Below are 19,180 nucleotides of genomic sequence, written 5' to 3'. Positions count from 1 at the left end.
AGCAATTTTTGTTTTAGTTGTTGTTGTTGTCAGTGTCTTGACTTTGGAGACTCTTGTAATGGTAAACTAAATGAGGTATGAATATATGTGTGGTTTTCATAGTGGAAAGAGTGATACAAATATAGAGGATTCTTAGTATGGATCCCAATGTAGAATGTGACTATAAGAGGGGTGTAACTATGTGGTCTTTTTTGTGCTGTATGTTATTAAGTGGTTGTAGAATAAATGCATGAAGAGTGTAACCACAGAAGGAAATATTTGTAACTCTCTGTAAATTATAAACTGAAGGCCAGCATGTAGAGTTCTAGTATCCTTAAGAGAAATAATAAAAATAGTCATAGCTAACCTTTATCTGCACTTATTACATGCCAGAACAGACACTGTTGCAGATCCTTTCCCTGTATGTTAACTCATTTAATCCTCACAACAGTTGGCACAAAGAGATAAGTGACTGACCAAGATTGCAGAGCTGGTAAGAGCAGAACAGAGCTTTGAGCTCAAGCAGGCTGACCCAAGAGCCCATGCTCTTGATACTATGCTATATGTCTTCAAAGGAAGGGAAAGACAAATGGCATCCTCTGCCATAAGACGTCTCCCTTCTTCTCTCTCAAACTCCTACCTCCATGCCAAACCCACTCTTCCCACCACTAACCACTTTATTTCAGAAGTTCCACATTCTGTTTTGTCAGTGCGCCATTTCCTGAGGACTGCTTACAGCATAGAAAAAGGTGACTGAAGGGTTAGTGGGTGTTGATGTGGAGTGTAGTATATGTGGCTGAGTGGGAGTGATCCATCCTCATGACTAGAATGGAACAGCACAAGGTGTGGCTTTTTCATTATCCTATTCCTCCATTTTGACATGCCCACCACTTTAGGATAGATTACTTTAAAATTGACGATGACCAGGTCACTGTGGGAATGGATCTCTAGACTGAGCTTGATGGGTTTGCTATTAAATAGATATAGGTCCTTGGAAGATATTCATTTGAATATGCATGGGCACTAAACCAATGTTGAGCTCAAATATAAACACATAACCTATGACACATATATTTCATAAGAACAGGGTGTTTCCTAGAATGTGAATTAGGGAAGCCTTAATTCCAAAGCTGATTTCTCACCAGAAAGCTTTAAACTATTCAATTACATCATTAAAAGAAATTTAAAGGTTTTTTTTTTGTCTTTTTTAATATCTGCTGAAGGAAGCAATTAACCACAAATTCAGATTTTCCCCTTTACTGGAGGAAATCTTTTTAGAGAATAAATTTTTCATCATGTCATACATAGAAATTTGAATATAGAAAATTTTTTCCAGTTGAAAAATGTCTTTACTTTTTAGTAAAATGGTGTGAAATAAGAAATTATTAGTTTCAAGAGGTTCACACTAACTCATAACTATTGCGCCTAAACCTGTTACAATATAAGCTCAACTTATGGGTGTGAAGTGATTTATCCTTATGGACAGCTGATTAATTTTGCTAGTCAGAAATCTTCTAATATATGCCTTTAGTTCAACAATCTCACTGACACTATCCTGCACACCCTAGCCTTATTCCAAGGCACCTTTTTCAGAATTCCTTAATAATTCAATATCTCTTAGTGTGGAAATTGTCAAATCTTTGTGTTTATGGACCAAGACAAAAATGCCATGTATTTTCATTGAGTTGCACGTTCAACTTTTACTTGCAACTTTTTTCTTTTGCTTGCAACTTTTTAAAATTTATTGCTAAATGATTATTTAGGCATGGTTTACTATGTTTCTCAATGTCATCTATAATCTCTAAACTAGGTTACAGGGACCCAATTGAAAATGACTGCTCCAAGGAAGAAACAAAATCTTGGGTGAGGCCACTTCCTTTGACCAATGACAGTTTTGCCAGGTGGACTTGGCTATGAACCAGCAGCTGAGAATACGAGTGCCTTTGTTCTAGCAGGGGAATTGGACAGTGTACCATAGTCTCCACTGTAGTCTATTCCTGGAAACATTCAAATCCATTTGCTTTATGTAATAATTTCATCCCACATGGAAGCAGCTTCTTGGAGATGCTAATTGATCTCTACCACTCCAGTTGGTATCAAGGCTGCAACTGGTACTCATTGTCTCTGTGACTGAATAGTAGCTCCCCAAAGATGTCCACATTTTAAAACCCAGAACCTGTGAATTTTACCTTACCTGGGAAAAGGAATTTTTCAGATGTATAATAGTTCAGTATCTTGACATGAGGAGATTGTTCTGTATTATCTGCATGGGCTCAATATAATCTCAAGCATCCTTATAATAAAGGAGGCAAGAAAGCCAGAGGCAAAAGAGGGAGATGGAATGATGGAAGCAGAAGTTGGAATGATGTACTTTGAAGATGGAGGTTAATGGAGGCCATGAGTCAATGAATGCTGATAACCTATAGAAACTAGAAAAGAAAAGGAAATGGATTCTCCCCTCAGAGTCTTCAGAGGAACTATCCCTGCTTTTGCCCAGAGAGACTAAATTTCAACTTTTGACTGCCAGAACAGCAAGAAAATTGATTTGTCAACACAAATTCTTGAGCATATAAGTATATGATAATTCATTAAAGGAACAAGAAGAAAGATAATATAGACTATAGTCTTCCTCCTCTACCCCATTCTAGATTCTCCTTGCCTTCGGCTAGCACCCCTGCTGATTTAAGTTGCTTCTTGGTTAAATGACACAGATGCTTTTTCCTGATGAACCTGAGTCTCCAGTCTCCATGCCTTTCTCAGGTTGTTTCTGCTCCATTGTCCATTTACCATCAAAATTGGGCAGAGGAGTGCCTACAAATATCCCCTTGTTCAAGAACAGTCCTACTTCTTCCTAATGCTGTGGTTAATTACCCTTGCCAGGATGGTAACTCCTTTTGTTTTCTACTGGTCTCTTAACATGGAAGCCTGGATTCCAAAGCTCATGTAGTCTATCCATAGTGAATTCAACACCATGCAATGGTCATTATTTTAGTATGTATATTGCTTATTGGAGGATGGTGGCCCATCCTTATAGGATATAAGGCTGAATTGCCCCTTCAAAAGTCTGTTCCATTAATGTATTAATCCAGCAGTTTCAGGGTGGAGGAGGAGAGGTTGTGCTTTGTTATAGAACCAGTAAATCCCATGATCATGGGCCTGCTATTGGACCTCCTTTGTGGTGGTTCTTTGGTTGGATGCAATGTTTTGTGGGACCCTGTATCAGCATATCACATACTTTGTGACCTCTTAAATAGTGGTTGAGTCTTAAGATCTATGGGAAGGAAAGGCAAACTCAAATCGTGATTACACGTAAATTCTACTGAAATAAATTGATGTATTTTCCAGAGTGGAAAAGATCTACAGTAAATAAATTGCCACCAAATGACTGATTAGTTTCCTTGAGGAATAGTGCCATTTTGGGAGTTCAACAGATTGCCCACTTAGGCAATGACAATAATAACAATGTTAACCTTGGTGAATGAATAGAAGCTTATGCTGTTGGGTGATGCCTAGCCTCTATCCCTCATACCAAGGCTACTTCATTTGGTGTACCCACTGGATCACACTGTAGTGGCTATAATAAAACTGATGAAAACTGTTTAAGCCATTCTATTTTTTTTATTTTAGTGCCTCTTCTATGGTTAATACTCTCATGGGCATTAACATGGGATTAAAAAAGATATCTACACTTTTCCCCCTACCCCATGTGTCTAACCACATGCTTCTCACTCAGAGTTCCTTATCTCTGATATCTCAGTCTTCCTTCTTCCAAGCTATTGGACATTCAGCCAAGCCATCTGCTGCTGCTCATGATTCTTAGCTCTTACCTGCATTCCTGTTTCTATATGAAGTTAATGACCAAGTGCACAGCTTGAAGCTCTGTCCATTGAGAGAATTTTCTCTTACCGTTGTCTTGAGGGCCACCTCTAGTAGGTCAACACTCTAACAGCAGTCAGATTTTGAGTTGCACCACATACTGAGCCAACCCATCAGTAACCCAAGTTCAGATATTTTCCTACTCTGTGGGCAGACCATAAGGGAACCTCCAATATGACCATAGGTGGGTTCTGGGGGTAGGTTTAATTTTTATAATAGTAGGTGACATAGGGGTCTGGGCCACCTCTTCATACAACTTATTTGTGTCCTTTGGCCTTGCTTATGTCTAATTCAAGATGTGCCACTTCCTAGCAAAATAAACTCAAAAAGTTAAGAAAAAGCAGATCATAGTATAAAATAATAATTTGTTAAGACCAAATATATCATATAAATGGTGACACTTGGATGGTATAAGAAAAAGACTGAGAAAATGACTTTTAGATGGAATCATAAGGCAAAATCCAGCAAGTGAGAGACATGTGAAATAAAATGATTTAGAAAATGTAAATAAAAAGATGAAAAAACTAAACAATAATTTACTTGATTACTTAAAATACATGTTAATAATTCAAAATAAGCCCTTTCAATGTTTACAGCAAAATCATACCACATACTCAAACTGAATATGAGGTATTTTTAAATTTTATTTTATTGGAGTATAATTGACTTACAATGTTGCATTAGTTTCAGGTGTACAGCAAAGTGAATCAGTCATATATATAAATATATCCATTCTTTTTTTCCCATATAGGTTATTACAAACTATTGAGTATATTTTCCTGTCCTATAAAGTGGGTCCTTATTAATCATCTATTTTATACAGTAGTGGGTATATGTTGTTCCCACCCTCCCAATTCTTCCCTCCCCACAATGGTTTCACCTTTGATAATAATATATATATAATATTATATATATGATATGGTAATAATATGAGGTTATCATTATTTTTTACACCATGCCAATTACCAAATAAAGCACTTGAAATGATAATTTGAGATAGAAAATCAACACTGAGTCAATAATCTTCTTTGCTGAAAATTCTGAGAAATAGTTTGTCCACATATTTGCTAAAGCAAGCCCTCTGTTCTGTGCACTCTGCATATAGCCCACCGTGGTTTAAACTGCTGTTTATGATAGAATGATTTGGAATCACATGACGATCAAGTACTACCTTCTCACTTTTTTATAACCTATATACAGCTATTAAGAAGCACTGGAGTTCCCATTGTGGCTCAGCGGAAAGGAACCAGGCTAGTATCCATGAGGATGCAGGTTCAATACCTGGCCCTGCCCAGTGGGTTAAGGATCTGGCATTGCCACAAGCTGTGGTGTAGGATGCAGATACAGCTCGGCATTGCTGTGGCTGTGGCTTGCAGCTGTAGCTCAAAATTAACCCCTAGCTTGGGAACTTCCATATGCTGCAGGAACAGCCCTAAAAAGCACACAAAAAAGGCATTGAATAATGACTACTAAACTATTTATATGAAGTTATATAAACAAGCTTAACAGCCATTTGTTTGAAGTAAATCAATGTAAAAGTCTACAAGAAAATTTAAAAATAAGAATATAAGAAGCAAATGATGCTAGGCAAATACACACCAAAAGAAAGAGAAACCGTGATCTTTATATCAGACAAGGAAAATATGTATATGCCAAAAAACATTAAATGAAACAAAGAAAGGCAATTTTTATGACAAAGGATTTGGTTCACAGTTATAAAGCTTAAGAATATCTATGCATCAGTTCCCGCTGTGCTGCAACAGGATCACTGTCATTTCTGGACCACTGAAAAGCAGGACCCTAGCACAGTGGGTTAAGAATCCAGCATAGGTTGTAAACTCGGATCTTATCCCTGGCCCATGCACTCCATATACTGCTGGGCAGCCAAAAATGGGGGGTGGGGGAAGGCATATCAATGCAACAAATTACATTCACAAAACAAAAACTTCAGGATATACCAGGGAAAGAGATGACACATTAGTTGTAGGAAATTTTAATTTGCTTATCTTGGGCCATAATACATTAAAGTCAAAAAAAATAAGTCAGGTTATAAGATCTTCCAAAATCTTTTTATGAAATTGTCATAAAATTGGTATGAATCCTAACAAAAGACCAATCTTTCAAATATTGATGCAAAATACAACATTAATGAGCCCAGCAGCACATTAAAAAATTAATTGCCCAGGATCCAAAGGGATATATTCCAGGAATGCAAAGATAACTGCCATTAGGAATTTTATTTCTATAATTTATCATATTAATAGATCCAAGGGCAAAAATAATGTGATAGGAGTTCCCTTTGTGGCTCAATGGGTTAAGAACCCGACTAGTATCCATGAGGATGTGGGTTCGATCCCTGGCCTTTCTCAGTGGGTTAAGAATCCAGCATTGCAACAAGCTGAGGCACAGGACACAGATTTGGCTCAGATCTGGGGATCTGGCGTTTCTGTGGCTGTGGTGCAGGCCGGCAGCTGCAACGCCAATTCGACCCCTAGACTGAGAACTTTCATATGCTGCAGGTGTGGCCCTAAAAAGAAAAAAAAAAAAAAAAAAGATCTACAAGATACAGTATGAAGTGAAAAAGCAAGATGCAGATGTGTGTGCCCATTGTGCTACCATTTGTGTGAAAAATAAACAGTGGGGGAATATGTATGTGTATCATGTATTTCTACATGTACATATATACATTTGCTTAAATATGTATATAAAATCTTTGGAAGGATATATAAGAAAGTAATAACTTGGTTCTTTGTGGGAGAGTAAAGAGAAGGGAAAACGGAGACTTCTGAATTAAGATTTTTTGAATTAAGATTCATAAATATATTTTTTCAAATACTTAAATTTTGCAAACTAGTGCCAAGAAAAATCTTCTTTCCTATTCACTTAAAACCAATTAGAATGTTACGCTTAGAGAAATAAGTCAGACAGAGAAACAGAAATAGTATATATCACTTATATATGGGATCTTAAAAATAATACAAAAGATTATATATACAAGACAGTAACATTCTCACAGACATAGAAAACAAACTTGTGGTTACCAAAAGGGAGAGGGAAGAGGTTAGGGATAAATAGGGCTATGAGATTAACATATCTAAATTTATACATATATATGTTAGATAAGCAACAAGGATTTAATATATATCATTATACCTATTATAATAACTTACAATGGAATATAGTCTGCAAAAATACTGAACCACTATTGCTGCAACTAACACAATACTGTAAATCAACTATGCTTCAATTTTCTTACAAATAAATTCATACATACATAAATATAACAAATAAATCTTTACTGAGCATCAACTATGTACCAGGTCCATTAAATATTCCAGAAGCAATGTGGTACACCATTTCCTCCTCCTCTTGGAGTCCAGGGAGCTTAGACAAAATGTCATAATCAATCACATTAACCATCTTAACATTTGCAGTTGGAATATAGGCTGCCTTCCCTCTACGGCATTGGTTCTGTTTCATCTTACTTTGTGTACATTCCCTTTATCATTTAAAGTAACCAATATGGTGTTGCTTCATATTTGAAGATGATGCCCTTAAAATAACTGCTTTTAACAAGAACTGTTATGGCTAAAGATAGGTGATTTCAGCCCATGTGTGTGCTCTCTTATTCTGCTCCCCACCCCCACCCCAGGATGGTTTTGGTTTTTCTGTTGCTGCAGAGATTTTTGGAAAACTTAGCATCATTTATTTGCCCTTTAATATTAATTTTTCCCTCTATGACTTGTTTCTATAAGTAACTAATTGTCGAATAGGTTGTAGTACAGTAATAATTCTGCTACATTAAGATAAAGAAGATAGAGAATAGGCTCACCAACAAAGGAGGAAGGTAAAAGAAAATATACCTGTCTACTAAACCAAGTGGTGTTCATTCTAGGAATGTGGTAATGGATTAATATCTGGAAATTTCATACTATATGATACCATAACACTTGACACCCGTAAGCCAGCTAGGAAAAAAATGCTTGGTCACCTCCACAGAAGCTGAGAGGACATTTAAAAAAATTTAAAACAAACATTTAAGCCTTCAAAGTAAAAAGATAATTGTGCATACCGTATGATTTAAAACATTTACATTATTTTCTTGCTTTTGGCTAGAAAACTGTAAATCAAAAATTGGAAACTAAAACCAGAAACTAAACCATCATTCTTGCTTTTATCATTTTCATGCAAAATAGCTTAGGAAATTATAGCTGACCCAATAAGTCATGGAATAGATAAAAGGTACAGATACGATACAGAAATCTTTCTAGAAAACCCAATAGAACGATCAGAAAAAAAAGATAATGAAGAACACTTGAGTTAAAGTGTTTAGCCTCGCGAGAATTGGGCTGTGGCGCAGCAATGGCGAGACGACGGCGCTTCAGTGCTCCGCCCCCGGCTACTTCACGTGGGACCCACGAGACACGCAACCAAGACATTTCCTTGCGCAGGCATCCCAAGAAGGACAACCGGAGGCGAGGTTTGTGGTTGGCCAACTGGCGCAGACTGACCCCAGCGACCAGGGCCTTTTAGGCCCTGCATCCGAGTACATCTATCATGCCCGGAACGCTCTTGAGGAGAACTGCTTTGAACTGGAATCAGTAGGTATCACAGATGGAAGGAGGGAGCAGTTCTCACAATATTTGAGTCTTTCTCCAAGTGGCGCTGAAAGACCAGGACCAAGGGGCACAATCACCCACCTGGCTCTGCTGACGTTAGCCACTCCTGCGATGCAGGATGCGCTTCTCCGAGGGCACAGCTCCATTTTCTCCACCTGCTCAAGTCACTTGCTTTCCTGTGGAAGAGGCCTCGGCACCTGCCGCTTTGCCTGCCTTCCCAACTGCGAGGCTGGAGTGTGGCCTCAGCAGCCACTTCTCAGACCTCCTGGGGACCCTGGCGCCCAGAAGGATGAAGCGGGCTACAGCACTCAGCCCTCACGCAAGCCAGAGCTGTAGGGGTCGCCAGCCCCCGCTGGAGCCGAGATCCCGGATCACCCTCGGCCTACTGCGCCTCTTGCCGCCTGCATTCAGAACACTGCAGCCAGAGCACAGCTACCAGGAGGCCACACTCGACGCTGGAGGCCTGCAAGCGGTGGGAGCAACTGCTGCAGCAGACCGGACGCCCTAGAAGTGGGCACAGGAGAATGCCAGGCAGACTCTGAAGCCTCCAGCCTCTTCCCCCCTCAGAATACCCCTGGAGAGGGACCTGACCTGAGCTGCATCCGCCAAGCCTGCCAGACGATGCCATAATAAAGTGGATTCTAGAAGGGAGCCCTGCTCTTTGGCCAGCTGGGGGATGGGGCCCCTCCCCTGGGTACCAGCATGTTCCCCCAAACTGGCTGTAGCCCCAAAAGGCTCAGGGACCCTGGATTCCAAGCCCTTGGCTGTAGGAAGCAGGAAGCCCATCTCTCCTCGTGCAGCTCTGTGCCCCACATGGTTCTCTTGAAGGACCGCCGGGTGATGTGAGGAGAGGTCAGGGGACACTGCTGGGCACAGTTCCTTGGCACCTGAGACAGCTTTGACTTAGCCAGCTGGCATCTTTGAAAACACTCATAAAACCCAGGGCAGACTCAGTTCCTCTTCAGGGAAACAATAGGCTTCTGTCCCCAGACTCAGTCTGCCCAGTAGTCAAGACCTGGCAAAACGCCTAAGCCCCAGCTGCTGGTCAGCCCCCTACTCACCGCCAGGTTTGTTTCATCTGAAAAAACAGACAAGAATGACAATTACTGACCTCCTAAGACAGCAAAGCTTGGTCAGTAGTGAGGGTTCTGCGAGGACCTTTCTAGTCCCTGAAGGTCTGGGATGAGGCATGTGGAGAGTGGTCATGGCCTCGATCAGTGTCTTCATTTTCCTTCAGTTCCACTGGAATCTGGAAGGCCTCCCTGCACCTGTGATCATCAGGTAAGCGTGTGAGGTGACTTACCCCACACATAAGCTCGCCCTGCTGGGCCTCAGCCACAGTGGCTCCAGGAGTACAGCTGAATTCTTTCTAGTCCTGGAAATGGTCACACAGTGTTGTGAAACTTACTTTTGGGGGCCCTTGGTGTGCAACTTCATTTGTTCACATATGCCTGGGAAAGTTGAATGTCTGTTACAGGAGGCAGATTCAGAGAAGAGATCCCAGGTGTTTCCTGAGCCTGCACGCCAGCTGAGGCACTTTTTGTACTGCCATTTCCTAACTTGCTGGTGGCTACAGGTGAGCTACCCTCACCTAAGGGAGTCCACCTGCATTGGTACCTGGGTGTCCTCAGCAAGGCCCAAGGAGTGGCAAGTGCTTTGTTTACATGGGACACGACCAGAGGCAAGAAAGGAGCTCTAGGGCCTAGAAGAGACACCTTTTTTCCACAGTGGAAGCTGGGGAAGAAGGGTTCTTATTCCCAGAAGGGAGGCAGAATGGTGCCTTCTGCACTGAGGTGGACTCACAGTGCCTTATTTCAGGACAGGGAGGGACTCAGTGGCCTGCCCTTGGCTTCCCAGATCAGCCAGGAGCCTACAATGCAGCCCAGGAGCTAGGCAGCCACAGAGGAACCCAGAGAGCTGGCTCGGGGCCTCCAGGTCTCCCCTGTGATGGGACGGGGAGACAGCTGAGGCAGGCCTGCATTCCTCCCACCAGCCTCCCTGTACATGACTGGGGCACCCAGGTTGGGGGTGGAGAGCTGCTGTCTTGGATGGAGAACCAGGCAAGACTGGCTGATCCTGAGCCATTAGGACACATGACCAGGCCTCAGCTCCAGGAGGACCAAGAGCTGAAGCGCAGTAGTGGCGAGGTTTGTGTGTAGGTAGCACTGCTGTGGCATTAAAGGAGGCAAGCCTGCTACAATAGGGACAAAAAAAAAAAAAAAAAAATGCTGTATATTGGCTTAATTAGCAATAACTCATTAAAGTTCTAATGAGGAAAACACAAAGATTTTGTTTACAGCAACAACAAAGATGTAAAATCCACTAGGAAACACCTTTAAAAATGTGTGGAGTTCATATGTAGAAAATGGCAAAAATTACTATTATAGAATTGAGAAATTGAACAAGCAAACAGAATAGATAGCCCTAAAATAGAACCCGATATACTCAGAAAACAATTACTGGGAAATGACTTATTCAGTAAATAATAGTGGGAAAATTAGATTAGCTAATTCATAGAAAATGTACATCTTTACTTACTTCCACAAATACCATACAGACTCAAGAGCTAAGTTAATGGTTAAATAATTAATTTCTAAAAAAGAAACATTAAATATTTTGTCAAGTTTTTTTAATGTAGAAAAAATACAGGTAAATTTTTATTAAATCTTTGAATAAAGAAAACATGTGAAGTTTAAAAAAAAAACTACTCAGGGAATCACAAAGAACAAAAGAAAGGAATGCATATAGATGGATATTTGTATGAAGTTAGAGTACATTTGTCAAGTATATGAGAAGTTGGTGAGCGTGGTTTCCCCAGGGAAGGGAACTGAGGTGAGAGAGAGATGAACTTTTCACTGTAAATCTTTTCTTTGTATCTTTTGTATTTTTGTACCATATCCATATATTATTTTTTAATTAAATTTAAAAAAGGAAAAACAATAAAGTCCCCAAAGATTGACAGATTTGATTATCTGAACCCTTAGCATATCAATAAATAGCAGCAAAAAATCTAAAGTAATGAAACATGGTGACATATCACAACCGATATGCCAAAAGTTTGCTTAATATCCTTAATAGAAAAAGATACTATTTCACCAAAGAAGGGCCAAAAAATAAAAAGTCGTCTAAGGAAAAACAGACATAAGATACAGTGGGAAATTCCCAAAGGAGGAAATACATATATAACATGTGAAGATATTCAGTCTTACTTCTGATCAAGAAATTCCAAGGAAAACAGCAATGAGATATTATTTTTCAGTGATCGAATTAGCAAAAATTAAGAATACTCTGTTCTTGCAAAGGGTACAATGGGCAGAGCTTGCTTTCATCCAGCCGATAGGCCTATAAATCAGTAAGAATTTTCTGGAAAATAGTTCAGTGGGATGTATCATGAGCCTGAAAATGTTCCTGTCTTTTGTCTCAGAAATTTCTACTTCCAGAGAATCTAAGGTATACATAGCCTGCAGTGTGAAGGGGGCTTCATGCATAAGATGTCTACTGCAAAATTAGTTGTAATAGTAGAAAAAAGATTGAGCTGGAGCTTGAAGTTGTCCAGAAAAGCCTCATCATTTCCTTGGTCTAATGGCACATGATGGTGTAATAATCTAAACACTTCCCTGCTCTTTATGGGTTTAATTTTGTCAGTTTACCAAATTGAAGTTCACTGGCCAGCTTTCCAAATTAAAGTGATGGCCCTGTTTTTCATATTTAGATGTTTTAAAGGGTCATATTATCTCTCAATAAAGATGATTAGGTATTTGAGAAAGAAAATAGAGGAATGGAGGGAAGTTTGGTTGGGGAAAGCTAAAATGGATTTGGTAGTTCCTTGAATTGAAGTGGGAGAGATGAAACATTGGGTTCTGTCGTGTAAGAAAGAGAAAGCTTGTGAGGGAAAGTTGGAGAGTAATTTGAAACATTTCACAAAAGTTGCTCGAATGTTGGAGCACAAAGTAAACCCTGACCACTAATGAACTTAGAAACTGAGATAGCCTGTAATTTGAACCCACTTGCAAGTGAATAATTAAGCTCCTTTGGACTCTTCACTGCTCCCTGTCCATGTTTGCAAATCTGCTTTGTCTACCACATTCTCATCTCCAAGAAAGAAGGTATCCATTCCTACTGGGTTCTTACAACCTAATCCCTTAGCACACAATGTGGCACAACCATTTGCTAAATGAATTAGTTCGTATTTTGTAGGCCCTCGAAGGATAACTTTTAGAGTATTATTTAATATGAAGGTTTTCTTTCAAACAGGATTACCAAACCAATAACAATGACCAGGCAGTGGTTGAAATCTGTATCACTCGAATCACAACAGCCATCAGAGAGACAGAGTCGATTGAAAAGCATGCAAAGGCCCTTGTGGGGCTCTGGGACTCCTGCTTGGAACACCACCTGAGACCCTCTGGGAAAGATGAAGACACTCCCCATGCCAAAATCGCATCTGATATCATGAGTTGCATTTTACAGGTATGTCAGTGTTCAGCATCATGCTATTTGAGAATGTTTGGCAGCTTAGGTGAACACATGGTATCTCTGAATCAAGAGTCAGTATTTCTATAGTGTTCAGATACTGTAAAAAGATACCGCAGACTATCAGTAGCTAAGCTGAGCAGGCTGGTAATTAATAAACTAAGAAGTTTATACCTAGGCCCTACTGTATGCGAGACACAGTGTGGGAATTCAAAGTAACACCACAGCAAGCACTAATTGGAGAGCTAAGACATGTACATATAAAAAGCTAACAATAAAGCACTATGTTTCAAGATCCAAGAATATTGGAAAATTCAGAAAATTAGCATTTTCATCCAAGGAGACCAAAGAGGGGGTAGAGTCTGAACTGAGGGGCAGTGAGCTTGAAATGTGTGGAAAAGTCATTTTTAAATGCATTTCTATATGTAACATGGATTTTCCATGATCATAATTTTTTACTATTCTGATCATGTTTTTTAAGTTCTTTCCCCTGGTGTAAACATGAATTTGGGATTTTGGCTCAGTTATGAAATATATAAAATTGAAATGTTGGGCAAGTCACAAACTTATAAGCCACAGTTTCCTCTATAAAATGCAGATGAAGTGACATTGTCTATGAGAAATTTTACGAACCAGTAATGTTGGTAAGTGTTTCTTTAAGAAGAATTCTCTAGTCAGGTAGGTTGGGAAACCCTGAATTCAGTTTTTCCCTTTTGAGCTATCACAATGTTTCATAGCATTTTAAAGACTCCAAAAAGTCCTGCAATAACGAAAGCTGGCTAACTTTGTTTAGAACAGCATTTTGCAATCTGATTTGACCATGTTACTTCCTTCCCCATCTTACCCCTGGCACAGCATTTATGAATATCCTTCAGAACTAGTGTTCTACTCAGCCCAGGTTGGGAAATTCCAGCTATGTTACAGTGTTAGCGCTGTTTGTGGAAGCTAATATTAGCTTCCTTTCTTTTAATTTTCCTCACAGTTGCCTATGCTTAACTGGAGCATGTTGCATTTTGTCTGCTCAGTCTAGGGACTGGTCAACTGAACAAAAAGACTCTACACACACTATCACACTGTTTTGCCTTTGTCCCCAGGGTTAGGGGTGGGCGGCAGGAAATGGAGATTTCAGCAAAATTAATGAAACAGTGCTGTTGGATATAAAACAAAAACCTAATACAACTGTTCTTCACTGATGATTCTTTTTTATCTTGGGTAGTTATTCATTTTTAAAATGTTATTTATACAGTGTTTTTAAGATTTTTATTTTTTTGATTATGGTTGATATACAATGTTTTGTCAATTTCTGCTGTATAGCAAAGTGACTCAGTCATACATGTATATATATATACAGATTCTTTTTCTCACATTATCCTCCATCATATTCCATCACAAGTGACTAGATATAGTTCCTGTGCTATACTGCAGATCTCATTGCTTATCCACTCCACATGCAATAGTTTGCATTTATTAACCCAAAACTCCAAGTCCATCCCACTCCCTCCCCCTTGGCAACCACAAGTCTGTTCTCCAAGTCCATGAGTTTGTTTCTTTTCTTCAGATAGGTTCATTTGTGCTGCATATTAGATTCCAGATGTAAGTGATATCATTCGGTATTTGTCTTTCTCCATCTGACTTACTTTACTTAGCATGAGAGTCTCTAGTTCCATCCATGTTGCTGCAAATGGCATTATTTTGTTCTTTTCGATGGCTGAGTAGTATTCCATTGTGTATATATACCACGTTTTCTTAATCCATTCATCTGTTGATAGACATTTAGTTTGTTTCCTTGTATTGGCTATTGTAAGTCAGTGCTGCAGTGAACATAGGGGTGCATGTATCTTTTTCAATGAAATTTTTAAAAGGTTATACTCCACCTATAGTTATCACAAAATATTGGCTATATTCCCTGTGTTGTACAATATATCCTTGTGGCCTATTTTACACCCAGTAGTTTGTACTCCCCACTCCCCCAACCCTATATTGCCCCTTCCCACCTCTAGTAACCACTAGTCTATTGATTATTCTTAACTATATTATTGACACACATCAAAAACATAGATTGTTTCACTCCAAAGTGCTGCTCCACAGACATTCAGACAGAAACTCACGAATTGGCTGTATTCCCCAACTCCTCATGGGATTTCAGAACATTGGTCTAGACTCTAGCAGCACTATTCAATAGAAATAAAGTGCATAAGCAATGAGACGCTGTTGTATAGCACTGGGAACTGTATCTAGTCACTTATGATGGAGTATGATGGAGGATAGTGTGAGAAAAAGAATGTTTATATGTATGTATGACTGGGTCGCTTTGCTGTACAATACCAAATTGACAGAACACTGCAAACCAGCCATAAAGAAAAAAATAAAAATCATTAAAAGAATAAATAAAACGCAAGCTGCAAACACAAGACACATGGAATTTAAAATTTTTTAGTAGCCACATCAAAAAGAAGTGAAAAGAGATGAAATTGATTTGACATTGTTTTCTTTAACCTATGTATCCAATATATTATTATTTTATCATGTAATCAATATAAAAATTAATGAGGGTGGGGTTTTTTTGCTGGTTTTTTTTTTGTTTTTTTTGCTTTTCAGCTCCATACCTGGGGTGTATGGAAGTTCCCAGGCTAGGGGTGGAATTGGAGCTGTAGCTGCAGACCTACACCACAGCCATAGCAATGCCAGATCTGAGCCGCTTCTGCTACTTACACCACAGCTCATGGCAATGCCAAATCCTGACCCACTGAGTGAAGCCAGGGATTGAACTCGCATCTAATCCTGTTCAGAGCAGGGCCCTGAGGATTCGTTTCCACTGCACCACAATGGGAACTTCCAATTAATGAGACATTTTACTTGTTTTGTCTGCAATCTCACAAATTCTGTGTGAGTTAGTATATCTTACTTTGCAGTAAAATATCAGGGGCTAAGTGGCTTCCATGGGTAATAGCTCCTGGGTTCTAGAGAGTCAGGAAGGCTTTCTGGATGGAGATCAAATTTGAAAGGTTATGAGCAATTATTGGGAATTTTACCAGGTAGGAAAAGTGGAGTAAGAAAACAATCAAAGCAGATAAAACAGATTGTACAGGGAGTTCACGTTGTAGCACAGCAGAAGTGAATCCGACTAGTATCCATAAGGATGCAGGTTTGATCCCTGGCGTTGATCAGTGGGTTAAGGATCTGACATCCGTGTCTCAGATCCCACGTTGCTGGGCTGTGGTGTAGGCCAGCAGCTGTAGCTCCGATTTGACGCCAAGTCTGGGAACTTCTGTATGCTGTGGGTGTAGCCCTAAAAATATAAAAACAAAAAACTCCCAAACCAAAACAAAACCAGATTGTACAAAAGTTCAAATTTGTGAAATGAGATCAAGGTCAGAGAACTAAGCAAGCTGCCCTTCCAAAAATATACCAAAATCTAACATAAAGGGATGTTTCATTCTGGATAAGGCGTTGTTTCCTACTTTCAAAAGGGGGTGGTATGGGGAGCAAATAGAAACATGAAACTCACTGCTGATCAATGACTCAATGTGAATGAGTTAGTAAGATTATTGAGAGCAGGGCCCTGAGGACAAGCACTTATATTTTCGGAAGGGACAGAGAGTCGGCCTAAGGGTTAGGCTTCTTGGTTGAGAGGGACAAGTGAGTCACAGAAGTGGGCTGTTCCAGTCTGTAGGGTCAGTGTGGGTACAGGGTGTCCATTGTGTGCCCTCTGAGCTGGCAGAAGGTGTTATAATGGAAGGCGGAAAGCCCTAAAGGCAAACTTGCCTTTTTCAGAGCAAAGTGCAGCAGTTTTTCCAGGCTACCCCTGGAGATGTGGTCCCAGAAAGCCACTTTCCATGATCCAGAGGCAAGGCTGTGGTCACAGTTTTGGCATTTAGCTTCATTAAATTTTAAGCAGAACTTTTTGGTCTGCAGTAAATATTGTAAAGATGATTTTGTCCTACTTGTAAAATAGGTTCTTATGGGAAACATAGAAATTCAGATGACTCATATTCTGTTGTTTTTTCGGAAAAATAGAACAATAGATCAACTTTAAAGTCAACCACTTAGCATTTTTAGCTACACACACACACACACACACACACACACACACACACACACACAGATTCCCTCTCCACCCACCCCACCTCCCATGATAAACAATCCCAGCATCACACTATCTAATCAGGCAAGGGCCTACCAGTTCTGCCCACAGCCTTGTCCATTTTCTTCCCCTGGCTGCTTCACTGTCATTTCAAACTAAGTATGTTTACACAAACACACAAGCCTTTTTTTCCCCTAAGTTTCCTTTTTCAACCTACACTCAAACCTACTTCAGGTGACCATTCCTGTTATACTTTTAATTAATAATTATGTTGAATTCTCACTTTTCTTTGTTCCTAAATGTATAAATGTGACGCATTTACCTTAAAATATCTTTTAAAACCCCAGAATTGGAGTTCCCGTCGTGGCGCAGTGGTTAATGAATCCGACTAGGAACCATGAGGTTGCGGGTTCAGTCCCTGCCCTTGCTCAGTGGGTTAACGATCCGGCGTTGCCCTGAGCTGTGGTGTAGGTTGCAGACGCGGCTCGGATCCCGAGTTGCTGTGGCTCTGGTGTAGGCCAGTGGCTACAGCTCCGATTAGACCCCCTAGCCTGGGAACCTCCACATTCTGCGGGAGCGGCCCAAGAAATAGCAAAAAGACAAAAAAAAATAAATAAATAAAATAAAATAAAATCCCAGAATTCACCTTATATGCCTCTTCAATACAAAATCTGTACATGTATGCAACATGCGCTTGCGAATTCTGGTTTCTTTTGCCTTGGTTGATACTCTTCTACCAACTTACCCCCTGTCCTTAGACAAGTCTCTCAGCCTGTCATCTACTTAAAGGATGAACCAGGTTATCTTTCAGATCACCTCCCATTCTGAAATTCTGACTCCTTTAGGAGATGCTGAGAGGTAGAAGAGCAGAAAGCTTTAGAGCTCAAGGGCCTTAAAGTCACATACTCTTGATCTTATATCAGTGAGAGATTGGCAAGTTATTTTATCTAAGTCTCTGTTGTGCCATCTGTAAATGCGCATAACAATACTTGTTGCTTACGAAGAACAAGTTTTATTATAAAATCAATCTCCACGTGTGGTGAACCACCATCTGGAAGTATCCGTTTCAAACCACAGCTTCCTATGACCAGGTTTCTATATGGAGTTGGCCAATGCTTATTTCTTTGCCTCTGGAAAAATCCTGAAAGAGAAGATATCCTACATAAAATACATTGCATTCTAGGATAAATCCAAACCAGAGGAGTGTTGAAGAAAATAAGCATGCACTTCAAGGAGGTTGTACTTATTGACATAGCTAATGCACTAGGATGAAATTCTAGAAAACTGCCAGGCCAATTATGATTTTTTTAAATTTTATTTTTTATTTTATGTAAAGCTGCATGCATTATTTGTATATTTTAGAGATTAATTCCTTGTTGGTCTCTTTGCAAAGATTTTTTTTCCCCATTCCATGTGTTGTCTTTTCATTTTTTATGGTTTCCTTTATTATGCAAAAGCTTTTAACCAGGTCCCATTTGTTTATTTTTGTTTTTATTTTCATTATTTTAGGAGGTGGATCAAAAAAGATATTCTTGCATTTTATGTCAGAGAGTGTTCTGCCTGTGTTTTCCTCTAGTCGTTTTATAGTATCTGGCCTTACATTTAGGTCTCTTAACCCATTTTGAGTTATTTTTGTGTATAGTGTTAGAGAATGTTCTCATTTCATTCTTATTCATATGGCTGTCCAGTTTTCCCAGCATCACCTTTTGAAGAGACTGCCTTTTCTCTATTGCATATTCTTGCCTCCTTTGTCAAAGATTGATTGACCATAGGTGCATAGGTTTATCTCTGGGCTTTCTATCCTGTTCCACTGATCTGTATTTCTATTTTTGTGCCAGTACCATTCTGTTTTGATGACTGTAGCTTCATAGTATAGCCTGAAGTCAATAAGTCTGATTCCTGGAATTCCATTTTTGTTTTTAAGATGGCTTTGGCTATTCAGGGTCTTTGTGTTTCCATAGAGATTTTGAAATATCTTGTTCAGTTCAGTGAAGAATGCCATTGGTAGTTTGATAGGGATTGCATTGACTCTCTAGATTGCCTTGGACAGCATAGTTATTTGGACAGTATTGAGTCTTCCCACCAAAGAGCATTATATCTTTCCATCTGTTTGTGTCATCTTTGATTTCTTCCATCAGCATCTTAAGAG

At 39.6% G+C, this 19,180-nt stretch overlaps 1 protein-coding gene and 1 pseudogene across 26 annotated transcripts in view; both read left to right on the top strand.

Moving 5' to 3' along the window:
- VEPH1 (ventricular zone expressed PH domain containing 1) overlaps positions 1 to 19,180 on the top strand; it is a 364,411-nt gene that overhangs the window by 34,105 nt on the left and 311,126 nt on the right. For 18 of the 26 annotated variants that reach the window (XR_014822587.1, XR_014822588.1, XM_021069710.2 and 15 more), the window contains one exon: positions 12,729 to 12,944. The exons of 6 other annotated variants lie outside the window; for them this stretch is intronic. Coding sequence is in view for 13 of the 20 variants with exons in the window: in XM_021069710.2 (XP_020925369.1) it covers positions 12,729 to 12,944 (216 nt within the window). In the remaining 7 variants the exon portion in view is untranslated. Of the gene's footprint in view, positions 1 to 8,051; positions 9,756 to 12,728; positions 12,945 to 19,180 lie in introns of those variants that run through there. 2 more of the 26 variants (XM_084987450.1, XM_084987452.1) reach the window with 1 other exon arrangement.
- On the top strand, positions 8,218 to 8,982 carry LOC146397555 (THAP domain-containing protein 7 pseudogene; annotated as a pseudogene).

The sequence above is a fragment of the Sus scrofa genome, chromosome 13, assembly GCF_054392235.1.
Source record: "Sus scrofa isolate SSC_HxYL_T2T_F1_AM1 chromosome 13, Sscrofa_HxYL_maternal_Yorkshire_Landrace_v2.0, whole genome shotgun sequence".
Lineage (NCBI taxonomy): Eukaryota > Metazoa > Chordata > Mammalia > Artiodactyla > Suidae > Sus > Sus scrofa.
The sequence above is the reverse complement of the archived record's forward strand: the minus strand, read 5'-3'. Positions and strand labels throughout refer to the sequence as shown.